General features: G+C 42.0%; 2 protein-coding genes across 2 annotated transcripts in view; one reads left to right on the top strand and one right to left on the bottom strand.

Annotated features, from left to right (window-relative positions):
• Positions 1-15,347, top strand: part of dysc (whirlin protein dyschronic) — a 92,457-nt gene that overhangs the window by 66,008 nt on the left and 11,102 nt on the right. The window lies entirely within an intron of this gene.
• LOC106636337 (uncharacterized) lies at positions 666-7,539 on the bottom strand. The gene is made up of 2 exons (XM_014348714.2): positions 7,203-7,539; positions 666-1,122 (listed from the first exon to the last, which is right to left on the bottom strand). Exon 2 carries the CDS (start codon positions 1,088-1,090, stop codon positions 908-910), a length of 183 nt encoding a protein of 60 aa, XP_014204200.1. The 5' UTR covers positions 1,091-1,122; positions 7,203-7,539; the 3' UTR covers positions 666-907.

Raw genomic sequence — 15,347 nt, 5'->3', positions numbered from 1 at the left:
TCATTCATATTCAATGTTAAAGTACAATGATAGCATTCAAAGTATTATTTTTATCAATCAGAAACAAAAATTATGACTTAAATCCATATGCATCCATCGGAAGATCATTTTTTTGTAAATTCCAATCATACTTGGAACAAAGTGAACGTACTTGTACAACACATTAAAATTTATCATAAAACGATTGACATGAACATTAGCGTAAATGAAAATCCGAATACTGACACGGAAATCAAATACATTTTAAAATAATTTTTTATCGAGGATGAAAAAAATATTTTCCCACTGCTAGATATTTCGTGTGATCATTTAATCAACTGTAAATTGAATCTTAAATATGGAGTATTTCGAGTATTCGTAATTTTCGGGCTCGTAATCAACGAAATTTAATTTACCAACTTCAAATGATTTATTTATTCGAAACTGCTGCCGCGAGAAGCTGCCGCATACATATAGCATACCCTCAATGACTTCGTATAACTCGATGAGACTGAATTTTTCAAAGTAATTTTAAAAGAAGGAAATTGTCTTCAGTCATGTTATCATGCAAAAACGCTCAGATGCGAAAACGGATAAACGTACGAAGCTTCAATTTTTTACGATTCTAAAATTATCTGTCAAATAGCACTCGTTCAACATCACGCGTGATTCGATAGTCATGAAAAAAAAAAAAAAAAAAAAAAATGTAAGAGTTACAAATACGCGTATGTACTCGCAGCTCAAAAAATTAAAAACATCGTGATTTCGTCAAGTCCCTCTAGACAATTAATGACCCCCCATCGATCCCCCACTCTTACAACCCAGCGCCGCAAAGATCCAAGCCAACACACATCATTAGAAGCAAAAGAAAACCAAAAATCGCACACTCGCTCTCGGACTAGTCTCTTCCTCGCGATGAAAACGGCGCTCAGAGCTTGTCCTGCAGCGCCTGGCGCAGCTCTTCGGTCGCCTTGGCTATCTCCTGGGCCACCTGTCTAGCCTCCGGTCGGATGTGCTGGACGCTCGAGTTTGACCTGCGCACCGAGTTCCCGCTCCCGAACTTCGGTCTCGGGATCCTCACGCGTTGCACGTCGCTCAGCCAGGACTCCATTTTTTCTCTCTGAAGTGTGGGGCTCAGCAAACCTGAAATGAATATACATATGCTGTGAGATAAATGTTTATCCTCTATTTACTGTCTGTAACCATCGAGTACAAATTCCGAAAGGATAAAACGTCGTGTGCATGCGCGTACTTTTGGAGGTGCTTTGTTTTTCTTTCGAGTCGGAAAGTGTTTTCACTTGAATCAAAGTGATTTTGTTTCGGAAGCGTTTCTTTTGCGATGGGTATATATATTTATATACGCGGTCGATTCAAGGGGAAAGTGCCGGTTTCTTTGTTCGCGCGAGCGTTATTAATATTTCCGAGGCGTAAAGTGGAGCGCAAGGCAGTATATAGCGATGGTTATTCCGAAAAATCGGAGCTTCGTTTTCTCCTCTCGGTATGAATACGCCAAAACCTGCAATTACCAACTTTCCATTGACACGTGTACTTTTATTCTTTGCGCAACTGTATGTACCCGCGGCAGTTACGTACACACATCAAATTAGGAAACGGAAAGCATATTATGTACCAAAGCTGCGTACGTCTAAGGCGCGTCCTCGAAGCTTAATTTGTCGACTTGTTGAACGCATCGATTACCGATCACAGCCACACGATTAATTCAACGCAAGCCTCGAGACCGCGATTTTACACGAGGCGTGGGTACGCCATTCGAGTCACTTGAGCTATTAAAATTTACCGAAAGAAAAAAAAAACTCTGTCGAGCGCCTCCCGCCTTGTCCGCACGGACAAGAGAGGAGTGCCCGGACGAAATGGCCATCGAGAGTTGGCTCAATCCAACACAGCCTTGATGGGGCTCTCATCCTTTGATAGCTATATGTATGTCCACGTTAGGCTACTGCACTCAATAACAAACGAAGCGATTACGCGCACAGCCATTTAGCATCGGCTGTGCATTAATTGCTGGTCTGGGTTTTGTACTCGATAAATTTGTCTCGGTACGATGCTTCGATGGAAAGAGAGATGAAGAGAAGATGTAGGACCGATTGTCAAGGTGGGCCCGAAAAAAAGAGGGAGAGAAGATGGATCATCGGGAGTCACTGGGCCATCGCAAAGACGACAACGACGGGCTCCGCATGGTAATCGGACCCATCATCTTAATTGTAGGCCGACTCGCTCGACGGACCGTGACGGCCGGCTCTCCTTCTCATCGCGTGTATCTCAATCTTCCGTGCGACGATTAGCAACGCCATTTCTGTTTTATTATTTTTTTTTTTTTTTCCTCACTGTTGTTGATGTTCCCTTTTACAAGCGCTTCCTTTTATATAAATGTGTTACGCGCCATGTACGGCTATTTTCTCGACGATTATTGTGATTCGCGCAAAGAAAAACCGCTACTTTCACTCAACCCGTGAATTCAAAGTTTACGAGAATTCCCATCCATTTTGGGGTGAACACGCTCTGATTAATCATCAAATTCATCTGCAAAGTCTTTATCAACAAACTAACTCCTTCACTGTTCAATGTTATTCAGAATCTTCCGCGCCCACACGCCTGACTTTCTAATCCAGACCATCAGCACGCATCCCCGCCAATCTCGCAGGTCTATTATATTTCAGCTCCCCTCAACTTACGTTGGGCCCAATTTTTCTTTTTTTTTCCCGCTCGTCGCGAAAAACTCGCTTTCTAAGCCGCATTTGTGTATATACATCATAGTGCAGGTACACGTAGATTTGCAACACGTGTCTGCGGCAACCGCTTTCCCTGGTGTTGCACACACATCCAGAGGACGCAGTATAATATAAGGTCTCGATTACGAGGTAGATCTATATTATAAGTTATACACGTCGTGGTAGGCGGGCGTACCTCGTTATCGTGCCAATATATAAGTATATCAAACTATGAAGCGGGCAGGATGTGTAAAAACGGAAACAAGATCGTTTCGATGTTCCAACCGATCGGGAGCCGATCTCGGTGTTTCTGCTTGCGACTAATTGGACGCTGTGCTTTTCTACACAGCAGCAAAATGAAAAAAAAAAAAGGAGGAAAAATCTTTGTTTTTTTCGATTAATTAAATCGTTTTGCGCTCCTTATGATCCGTTTATGTAAGTTTAATTGAATTCTTTTGCCGGCGCTGTTAATTAATTCCATGTTTAATGCGTGCAGGGGAGCTGGATCGGGAGGCACTCGTATGTTTTTCCAGCTGATCACGTTCAAAGAACTGTTATACTCGGTGTTCAATTAAAATCTTGCCACGAGTCCTTACCAGAGCTGATAAAGCAACGTGTGCACTAACATCTTGTTTTTGCGGAGAAAAAAAGAAGAAGTGGTGGTCAAAAACCCCAAAAACGAGAGATCGGGGGACAGCAGTGCGAGGAAAGCGAGAAGAAAAAAAAAAAAAAAAAACGAAAGCGGAGAAGAAAAAAATAAGATTGTGACAAGGAGGGCTGGCGTGCACGCGACAACGAGGTGGATATCCAATTAGCGGCGTGTACCTACGATGCGCAGACAATCAGTCCCGCGTTTGCTCGGAAGGAGGAGGGACAAAAGGAAGGAAGAAGGAAGGAAGGTGATGGGCCAACGCTCCTTTGTTTCCTCCCAAAGAGAGCGTTACGTGATCTTGTTTACGTGAGCCGCTGCTGCCGGTAAAAGCTCGCCCGCTGCATCTCTTTTTCTCACGACGAGGAGGCATAACGTCTTGTATCCAATTAGCGGCTCTGTCTGTATACTTCTCGTGCGTGCACTCTTTTTCCGCGATACGACTTTTTAGTGCTCTTTATTTTTAAAGAGCACCCCATGGCGAGTCCCTTTTTTGACGTTTGTATTCAGAAAAATTGGGTGCACTGTGCTTTGCGTTTGCTGCTTAGGAGATTTTTATCCGGTATAAGATATCAGTGCCCTGTTGTAACAAAAATAAAAGCCCCTTTGAATAAAAACTTTTCATCGACGCGCAATATCTAGCCCAACAACAGCAGCACTGGTAAAAATGATAAAAAGCAAGTGAGAGGAAAAAAAAAAATTAATCACAAAAACCGGTTAAAAAACACAAATTCCCAGACTCGAGGCTTGAAGTACCGTAAATACGCGCAGCTGTTGCCCGTACACATGCGTACAGTTAGGCGCCACATTATGCGCAGATGTGTATAAGTACGATGTCTTTGAACAGCTTACACACGCGAGCTGGTTTTTTTTTTTTTTTTTTTTTTTTTTCGTTCCATTAAACTGCATAAAAGTGCTAGACCGGTGAATGCGTTTCATGGATCGAGAGATTTTTTCAAGCTTCCCAGAGACGCTATAGGTAAGCTTGTAGCGTAGGAGATTACGTAGTTGTCTGTCTCGTTCGTTGGTATTAGTTTATACCTTTAGAGCAGTGCTGAATGAATGACGAGCATATAAAAGCACAAAGGAAATAAACGAACCAAAAAAACTTACGCTCAACAAGTTGACGGAAACGCACTCAATAATCAAGAGTTTGCAGTGATTCTTACTTTTTATTTTTTTACAAGTCAATATCTGTTAATATGAGCAATATAAAAAAAAAAAAACTCCCAGGAAATCCTTTTACGTAATAACGCCTTTTTTGCACGCCGACCGAGCATCGATTAAGAAATCGTTGCGCAAAAAGAAACAGAAGCCAGAATCTAAGGTAGATATGGGGAAAAAAGGTGTAATATAAAATTTCGAGACTCATCCATCGTAAACTATTGTGAAGCTGAAAGCAAATTTATAAAACCTACACCCATGTTATTACTAATTCAAGCACTTGATCTCGAAAACGTTGCCGACAAAACCAGACGATGCATCAAGCAGTATCACGATAAGGACCTCCCTTCCCAAATAGCACCCAAAAAAAACCGCGGTACACGATGTGAAAAAAAAAAAACACCCTCACAGCCAAAGGCAAAATAATACAAACGAGCGAGGCCAATGAGCATTAAAAATGGGGGATGTCGGGGGAAGAGGTGGAATGAGAAACCCGGACTCGAAACACAGCAGCAGCAGTAACAACAGCTCGCGTGTTTGCGCGCGCTCGATACGATCTCGATATACATGCATACACGTGTCGAGACAGCCATACACATAGCACAGTATCGGCCCTCCCTTGGATTAACGGAGCGCAAGATTAGATAAATCGAAAGGGGGCCCCGCGGACTTCAGTACCGACACCCCCGTCCCTCGCGCCCAATATCCGCGCTACACCACCTCCTCCGGCGCGGGATATCCGATTTCTCGACCGGCTGCTTTCTCGCGCTCTTCGGTCCGTTCCTTCCCTTTCTTTTTCTTCATTCGCTGTTCTCTCGCTCTTTTTTTTCGAAAAGGCTTTTCAAGACGCTCCCACGCCAACAGCTCGTGATTACCTCAGTGCGTGCGACGCGACGAAGCTGTTTCAGCTTGTGACTTGTTGGTTGCACGAAATCGTTATACAATTGGCGTTGTTACGAATTAACTATAATACGAAAGCGCTTGGGTTGTTGCACCCTGCAGTCAAGGGAGTCGCACTTTTTTTTCTCTCTTACTCTATGTATCGATGCGGATGCGTGTTTTTGCTCGCACGAAAGTATCATCCTTATTGAGATGGGCCTCTACACTACGTACAATGACTTGTTGGTAGTAAGATTTTTTTTTTTTTTTATCATAAAAGAATCTTGAAAATTGTCTTTGAATAAATTAAATGAGTGTGGATGACACTTGTGCAACTGGGTTAATTATTGTACTACACATATCAATGTTTCATCGAAGTATCTCTAAAATAATATGTATTAAGACATTCATGGTCGCCGTCGTACATTCGCAGTAATAAAATTATACGATATGCAGGATAATTAATTATTCATTAGGAAAATGGTCATACTATTTTGAGATATTTTTCTCGTAAGCTAAAACAAGTAAGTTTAAATTAATAGTTGTTCATTTGTTCTGATCTGGTCACTTGCCATTTGTACCAGAGGGTGGGCTGCAAACTCATCTTTATTTATCTACTCTCATCACTGAGTGAAGTAACGTTAATGTAGAAGATTTAACTTGAAGTAAATTATTTTAAAAGTAATATCACGATGGCTTAGATAATGACAAATTCAAGCAAAACAATGTTATGTACAAATATTGGTGTGACAATTCTATTGGTAAAAGTAAATTACGACATCGGGGCACATTATGTTTTTGAGCAGGTAAATAATCAGTGGCGTGGATCATAGCAGCAACAACGAGAATAGAGTAAGAAGGAAACAAAAGTGCAGATAACGTCTTTGACGCAATTCCTAATAAAAGAAGCGTCTACTGTGTTCCAGACAATGTTGTCGTACAGACAGACGTATTGGGAGTGAAAAAAAGGCTCCTCTATCGCAATTCAGAGTCAGCGGTACACCTACATCGAGACTTGAATTTCAGCCGGTGACTCCGTTTTCCGGATTTACGGGGCTCATGTAGTGCCCACACTCACACGCGAAGCCTACACGTTCAACGGGTCCTTTTATTTATCGGAGTGCATTTTTATTCAGAACGGCCTCTTTCGCGCGAAACGCGCTCGACGGCCGAGAGTAAAAGTGAAATATCGGGCCGCATAAATTCCACCCAAACTGCCCTAAGAGCCTATTATACGTCTGTAACGCGAGCGTGTTGGATACGCGTGCACATTTGCATGTTGGCCCATAATAGGTACAGTTGAGGCAAACGTTACGTAACTGCCTCTATATTAGCGTATGAAGGGTCGCGAGAGCGCGTTGATGCATCGTACACATACTTATATATATGTATATATAACACGTGACGAGGCTCAAAACGCGACGACGACGTAAGACGATGCGCGGGGCTGTTTAATGAGCGTAACGGGCTTGCAAATTGCGCTGACTGCGCGGTCGAGATTGTATACTCGTGTCATCTCGACGCTCTTTTTTGATTGTTTTATACAGTGTTCAATTGCCGTACAATTGTGTTCTGGTAACAATGGCATGTAATGATAAGAACTGATATTTCATCGTCATCAAACACAATTATTTGAAAAGGGGCAAAGTCATCCAACTTGAAATTATAATGCAAGTAATGCAGTGATTTCCCCTGGAAATCGGTTAAAAATCGGTTCTAAGAACAAAAAAAAGAGAGCACCTCCAAAAGCAAACGACAAAAATGAAGCAAGCAAACGAGGATATTTAAAAAATCACACCAACCTTCCTTGGTCCTCTCGCTAGTTCCTCCTCTATATGCCCAAGTTTCTGTTCTCGTCGTATACGTCCCAGCTACAACGTCGTCGCGTCGAATCTTAATACCCGGAGCTCGGACGTGCGTCGAATCGAGGTCGAAGTAGAAATCGGCAACAAAGCGAGTCGGTGTTGTTTTTGTGCTCGGGTGCCGGCAACAGGGCGCACAAGAAGAGTGAAATAGAGGAAGCAGATTGAGTGTGCAAGCCCGACAGTGCCGCGGACTCGACTGATTCAGGTGAGGCCCCGGAGAGCCGTGAAGTAGTAGCGCGCCGTCGTCGTCTCTCTTTCCATCTCCTCTACTCCTTTCTCTGTCCGGACGACGTATTACATTATATATAGGTATAACTAGTGTGCACAGCAGCTCACCAACACGAGCGCTCGCCCGAGTGTACGATAGTAATAGTATAGTCATGGTATAGAAGGAAGCCTGCCACTATATATACCTGGAGAACAGAGGCCAAGAGTAGCTCTGGAGGAGAAAAAGGAGCTGCCGCTAAGAAAGAGAGAAACAAGATAATCGGGCGTGCGTGTATGGAACACGTTTTGCGTGTGTATATATTGTATGAGACGCAGTGGGTGATGCGTGCGGGAGGTTGGGGAAGAAAAGGAACAACGAAAGAGGAAAAGAAAGGTGGAAAGAGAGAGAGAGGACTAGTGCGCATTGTTGTAAAACTTTATGGCGGAAGAAGATCTGCTCGGTTGTCGAGTTTTGGCGACAAATCAGCCAGATTTATGCAGTGGAGGTCACAAAAACGATCTTGAACTTTCCACCAAAGTGGATCCCATGGAAAAATAACTATGTTAACCGGTATGGAGGGGTGTGCGTGTGATCGGGATGCGATCGGTAGACTTGAAAAACGCGCGTCTCGTGAATGCACATACTTTGAGTCTGTTTTGCCTCCTTCGTCTTCTTGGTCTTTGCCCAAGAGTTTGTGCTTTTTGTATTTTATTCTTGACAATCTGGTTTGCACAAATGGGTCAATCAGAGTGAAGATACTCATACGTCGCTTGTAATGGTTAAAAAAAAAGGATTTCTACAAGAGATACTATGAAATGATACCTCATAAACCTATGGCATATCGAAATTGTTAAAATGTGTTTTTCAAGTGTAGAAAAAACGTGGAAATGTTGAAATCTGAGAAGTATCAATAATAGGCGGGATAAACGATTAGCGTAATGTAAGACTTTGCACTGATAAGGTTTTTATATGAAATAAAAAGTCTCCTAGAACAGTTTGAGTTAGCGTTCGTTTGGTGAAGGTAATTATTCCGCTCTAAAAACATTTGAATCGTTTTATTTACGGGAGGAAACGCTTTTGCGTTGGTAATCACTGGCTTTTAAGGAGAATCGTTAAAGTACGTCCGGTAAAAATGTGCCAAAGTATTTTTCGTCGAAATCCTTTTTACAGCCACGAACACTTATATACAAGAATCGGAAGATTCTTCAAAAGCCAATACTCCTGTTAATACAACTCGTCTTCTTCTATACCAAAGTATTTAACGTCATTCGTATACAAAAGAGATACATTGATATTAGACAGGTTTTATCGAATACCTTAAGATGTATCAAATGCAAAGTTTAGTGTTACACGAAAAAAGCCTCGGAAGCTGGGCCATAAATTATTAACGATTTCAGACTGATTACTTCGTTATATAAACGGTCGTCGCAGCCAAGCACGTGTGTTCCTCCCCTCGTCTCCAATTCACGTCTGCATCGCAGTCTCGAATTCTTAAATAAACGCAACACTATAAACGCGAGCCACCGTAAAAGCTCATTAAACACGCATTAAAGCTATTGCATACATATCAGAGGGCGTTAACGTCACATAAATCCAGCCCGGCGGCCGGCATCATTGTTTACGACTTTCATAAAGCGTTTTTCTAGCTTTATCGGGTTGACTTACGGCGTCAGGTCTTGTCGGGAGTGTATTGCAAAAGGGGCGAAAGAAACCAACGTGTACATAGAAATCGGTAATTGAAAAACGGTGAACATAGCCGGAAGGTGGTACGCCTTCGCTAGCGCGTGTGTATACGCGTATACGAGCGTTAATTGAATCGATTCGAAGGTCTCATCTTCCAGGCTCCCTATCCCTTTCTCTCGGTCAAGAGCGAGAACCGAGGAGTCACACACACGTACAAGGGATCGGCAGGGCAGCCGTAGGCCTTGGGTCGATCGACGCAGCATCGTATTTATGCACTTCCGTATTATTGTTGCAGAATCCCCAAGGTGTTCTTCTCTCTCCTTAATGCAAACACCAATGTAATTTTACACATTATACCTTTCCAATACACGGATATCAAGTGCTTGACGCGCCGATTTCTCGTCGAACGATCAAATTTCGACACCCACGATCTCTCTCTCTTCTCCATATACTTATTGCTCTTTCGAGAGGGAAAGAGAGGAGCAGCGTAATTACCTCCACTCTCGTATATATCTGCTGCTTTGAAATGCTATTAGAATCGTATACATGCACTCGAGCATTTGCATCCGAATGAGAAAGCGCGAATGAACACCGAGAGTCTTTAGAGGTCTGCGGTGAAGGGTGGCTATACATAAGATGGAGAAAGAGAGAAAGAGAGACCCGGGTAATTGACTTGGGAGACTGTGTTTGTTGCTTTGTTTTCAAGGGTGAGGAAACGCTGGTGCTTGTAGCCAAGTGTGTATCACAAGCTATTAGCATTGGATGCATTTTTTGTCAAAGAAAAGTATGAGTACACTGCTATTGAAAGGAAAAGAAAAAATGTTTTCGTGAAAAAAGAAAAATATTGTTTTAAAAGCTTACTATTTTGTGATTATTTCGTATAATTACCTTACTACATTTTATTTCTATTACTTCCGACGGACACTGCTATCTGCTGCTAACAGTACATGTTATCTATCTTTTGTAACTAAGCTTCAATAGCTAAACAAGCGAGAAATTCCACACCATTTATTACGCTTATTAAAAAAAAATGGGCTGTCAAAACATGTAAATAATCAGATTGTGTGGTCAGTACCATAACAAATTTGCTTGTCTGATGGAACTCAATTTAGCTAGGTTTTCGCACAATGTTTGTTTGACTGTAACGTTTGAACAAATGCACAAATTGACAAAATATAAAAGTGCTATTTAAAAATTTTGATATCAGCTTTGATTCCAGCCCAATTAAAGTATCTTAATATCCAACACAGTTATGGCCGTGTTAAATAGCGCTAAAAGCCAAAAAACTTTTCGAAAATTTTGTAATAAAAAAAAATAAGCAGCAGATAAAAACGCATGATATTAACATTTTTACAACACCTCTTAAAATTGAAAATATTTTGGGTCTTTCAAAAATGATCTCACTGATATATAGTTTCATATCCATCCATTAAAATTATCCGCACCAAACCGAGTTCAAGCAGTATACTTGTAGGACACGATTTATTACGGCACTATACTCATACTATACGCAAAAACAAGTCTTTCATCGCGCTCCAGACTCCCTGTACCCAAACCGGCCAGGGGCAGCCATAGAGTAAATTTGCGCATTCAAACATCATGTACGGTTACAGTTAGGCGCTTAGGACTTGATAATTTATGCAAGCAAAAAATCCACGCCTTGAGCCTGACTGAGCCAGCGTACACGCATATACGCACAGCCAAGGAAGTCTACTGCGCAATTGCCGAGAAGAAGAAGAAGTAGTGTAAGTAAACAAAAAATGAAAGAAAGAAAGATAAAAGTCAATCTCGAGTAGCAAAAGGGGTGTTGAAAGGAAAAAAGGAAGCGAGACACCCGCTAACGGAAGAAGCGTGCATATATATATATACAAATGTCATTAGAAACTGGCTGGTCGTTGATCTTGCGTACTTAGTTGTGTGTAGGTATATTTAGGCTTTTACGCGTGCGACTTACACGCCCGAGAAATCGAGACGCCTACTTCTGTACCTTCTTCTTATTTTTCTTCCTCTTTGTCTTTGATCGCTGCTGCTTCACCTGGTTGGGTTTTATCCTCGTTTTATATACCAGAACTCGGGCTACGTGTGTAGCTTATTGTGTGCGTGTGTCCGTCCGTGTGCGCTCCTCTGACGTACGGGGCACGACTGGCACGAGGTCCCTGGTCTACTGGAATCCTTTCTCGGCCTACAGAGCAAAACTGTGACTCAGACGCTTGCCCTTTTTACCACAGAGTGTCTTTCCCCCTCTCTCTCTCTCTCTCTCTCACGTGAGTGTGCGTGCAGTGAAGGAGCGGCTACCGCAGCGTATAATGTGGACACATTTTATAAGTGGTCAAGATATCGCAAAGGGGTCCTCGTTCGCTGTGCTCCTTTTTTTTTTTCATTCGGACACTGTGCTCTTGATGAGGTTTATGCGGTCGCCTATAGTGGCTGCTGCTCCTGTTTTTGTTGGGCTTAATAGGTGAGAGGAGATGTGGAACACAGCTCGTTATGCTCGAGCCACATTTTCTCGATGGATTTCCTCCCAAGGGATTTTCGGCGAGTTGGAGAACAAAAATTACCATACTTTCGTTTCCAAGGGAGTTAAATTCACGCGCGCCATCAAGATATTGTAATTTTGTTTGCGTAACCTTTACGGATCGATTTTGTCGTAAAAACGAGAGTTTGGCAACCGATGACGCAGAACGAATTTCGTTGAATCTTTTTGAGAACGTACGATTTTTTTTTTTTTTTACCGTTTTTCCTGTTTTGTTTCAGCAAAATTATACAATTCTAAGCATTATTAATATGATCATCCCACGAATGTTGAATAACCAATGTACGTAATCACCATTTAACGGATACGAACGTCTTATTTTTCTTGCACATATCTCAAAATGAAATTTGACTGACCGTTAATTTGTAACAGTAGACTTTACATCAAGGATTTTCATTTTCAGGGTTAATTAGATTTTCCAGAAGACGTTTTAAGCGAAGCTTTCGACAAACATTGACCCACACACATGTTTGATTTACAGAAAACTAGATAGTCCTTCACCTCTTTACATTACCAGCGACTAAGCCTAGTCGTGTAATAAAATATTATGGGCTAAGGACAAGTCGACTTTAGCCCAATCGATGAATGATAAGACCGATTGTCGTTTCATATATTTATCGAACTTCCATGCAGTAGATAAGAAAACGACAGAATTTTTGTATTTATACAACCCACGTTAGATCTTATCTTACATCTAGCATAGCACAAATAGCCGATATCCCATATGGTTTATTTGCAAATCCCTCGATTTTTGCGCAGGTATAAGCACCTTGAAAACGATTAGATAAAATGGCACGACGGAATGGCATAAAGTGTAGATGATCTTATCGGCAGTACGGATTTTGTCCGACTTTGGCTTTCGAATATCACGTCGACGCAATCTGCACGTGAATAATCGTAAAATTACATAAAACGCTAGAACTTGCGTCTGTCGCGTAGGTATCGTTTTTAAAAAATCGTCAGCATCGTCGGACGAGAAAGTTACGAAATGCACAACTAGGACCTCTTTATTGACTTTTTAGCATGTCTTGAGCGTTATAAAAGAGTACATGACATGTATATATGCACCAGGGGATACGGCAACACGATGTTACATAAAGTATCGATGATTGAAAAACAATTTGGTCTGCTTCGCTAGTATTAAGCACAAAACTAGACTGTCCCAAAATGTCGTTCAAGTGTCCCTGTCAACTTTGACTATGACATATCACGAGGGCGGGATTGTTTTTTTTCTTGTCCGGCACTCATACAAGTTTATTTATTAATTTATCGAACGATTTTACGCTACACGGAGTAAAAAAAAGGGGGTGGAAAAACTTTCGCAAGAGATTACTACGCGGTGCGTAAAGTGTGCCAGAGGTAACCTTGCTTCACTTGTGCAGTATCAAAATAAGGATAATGATATTTTGCAATAGTTGAGCCAGAAATGAAGCAAGGGCGGAGGATATAGCGAAATCCACGGCGATTGTCACCCATATACCGCTAGTAGGTTAATACGTTGCACAAGCTTATAAGCTGTCACGGCCTATATATGCTGGTCTCTCTGATATCTCTTTGTCTCGACTCGAGAGTGTATTATCTCTCCGTCTCTCCTGTTAGCGGTTGAACGTTCGATCGGTGGAGGGTATGTTCGTCGAACGATGATAATAGAACAGTTGTTTATTGCGTCTTCGTTTTCTTATCGTCAATATGTGTTTTTCTCTCGTTTTTGGATTTTTCAATGCAGATGGAACGGAATCGGCCGTGCCTCTGTCAGTGATAACCAAGAGAAAAATAGAGGTCTACTTTTCAAATTTATGTTAATTTCGCATGTGTATATGATATACGTTTTTTCACCGTGACACTGTAGCATTACGAAAATGCAGCACGAATAGATAGGAAATACTATTGGCTCTGCTAGCGGTGCGCGAGGATTATTGGAGATTTTTACCAGAAAAGTAATTTAATCCAAACATTAGCGCCAATTTCCAGTCGTCCAATATTGCGATTCTTAGTTCTAAATGGAAAAAAAAGACGTCAAGCATCAACTTACGCAACTCGCGCGTCGAACTTATCATCATCACCGACCGTGTGCTTTGCATTCCCATTGGTTAGTATAAAGAGCGTCGACACACTTCCTCGTCGCGATATTGTCGAAGAAAGCCAGCGCCGAACCAATAAAATCCGAGAACCCGTTCGTGCGTACGCGATCCCAACCGATTTTTCAGCAATGAAAGAAACAAAAATAATAAGCCGACCACGCATATACGTGTCTTAAATAATAGTCGCGATCTCTCGCTGGACGGTATATTGTATAAGCTGTAGATGGGAGATCTCGGAGAGAAAGGAGATCGGGAGGAAACGGCTGGTCGCTCTGCAACTTCGGTTTCGAACTTTTCGGTATCACCTGAGCAAACACGCGTCCACGCGGACGTAAGTACATGCACGAGGATATATATGTACACACAGAGTCAACACGATTGTAGGTACACGTGTATATGTATACCTTTGCATCTGTACCTATAGAAGTTGCATTACGAGGAGAAAGTCTTTCCTCTCTCTTGCTCTAGTCGTCATATGAGGCGCGTCTCTCTTTGTCTCTTTCTTTGTGAATAATATATCGTGTACGCGCACGTACAGAGTACAAAGGGATACATAAGCCAGAGTTCACTAAGTATAGAAATAAAGAGAGAGAGAGAGAGAGAGGAGCAGGAAGTAGGTCGATTGCTCACGAGAAACGAGGCGTCGCGCCCGAGAAGGAGCCTCTCCATTGCGAGGATGACCGAGGTTAATCCGTTTTTCAGTGCCTTGGTTTTCTTCTTCTGCTCTTTTGAGACAGAAGAAGATTCCCCGCTCTTCCGCCCGTCCCCTGCAGTGCCCTCTCAGCTGCGTGTATACTCTCCGTGGGCGACTTTCACGATCCCTGCAATAATTGCTTAATTACATACCTACAGAAGAACCTTTCTCGTGTGCCTTTGATGCTCCGGAAAAAGCGAGCTCTTCTGCTCTACGACGCGTCTGATGGGAAGTAAGTAACCACTCAGCCTTCGGTCCGTTATTACCGGAGGAGCGCTTGAGTTTTCACTGGAGATGAAATTTATTTTGGCTGGCGGCAAATTCATCAAAATTGATCGGGTGTTGTTCGAGCCAAGAGCTCCGTACTTATATATTTCATGGAAACTCGATGGACTGTAAGTTGGGTTTTGACTGTTCAGTGCGCTGGAAAGCAAGGATGGATCGTTAATTATTTATTAGAGAGAAAACTTGTGGTATCTAATAATATCCCTGCGTAGTCATGGGACGATATATAATAACTGAAATCGTTGGATAGTGAATCGAGATAGAAGAACACGTACGTTTCCTCGTAAAAAAGTAATTATTCGCACAAAAGTTAATTAAAAAAAAAAAAAAAAAAATCAAGCAGAGATAAAAATTAGAAATTGCATTTTTCGGATTCGCTAACAACTAGAATCGAAACGCGAATTGAAATCGCCTCGAAACTTGGAAACCAAGGGAAAAAGTTCATTGTGCAAAATATTTATCATCCAAGTGGCTATACTTGGGAAAGAAAAGGAAAAATTGCACGCCCACGTATATATAGCACGAGTCCTGGGCTGAGCATCGCTGCGTGCAAATCCGCAGCAGCGCACGCGATAAAAGTGAAACTCATCGAATCGGT

Source organism: Copidosoma floridanum, unplaced genomic scaffold, assembly GCF_036245765.1.
Source record: "Copidosoma floridanum isolate Cflo_tuat_1 unplaced genomic scaffold, Cflo_Japanese_pri ptg000013l, whole genome shotgun sequence".
Taxonomy (NCBI): Eukaryota; Metazoa; Arthropoda; class Insecta; order Hymenoptera; family Encyrtidae; genus Copidosoma; species Copidosoma floridanum.
This window is presented reverse-complemented; position numbering and strand designations above follow the sequence as displayed.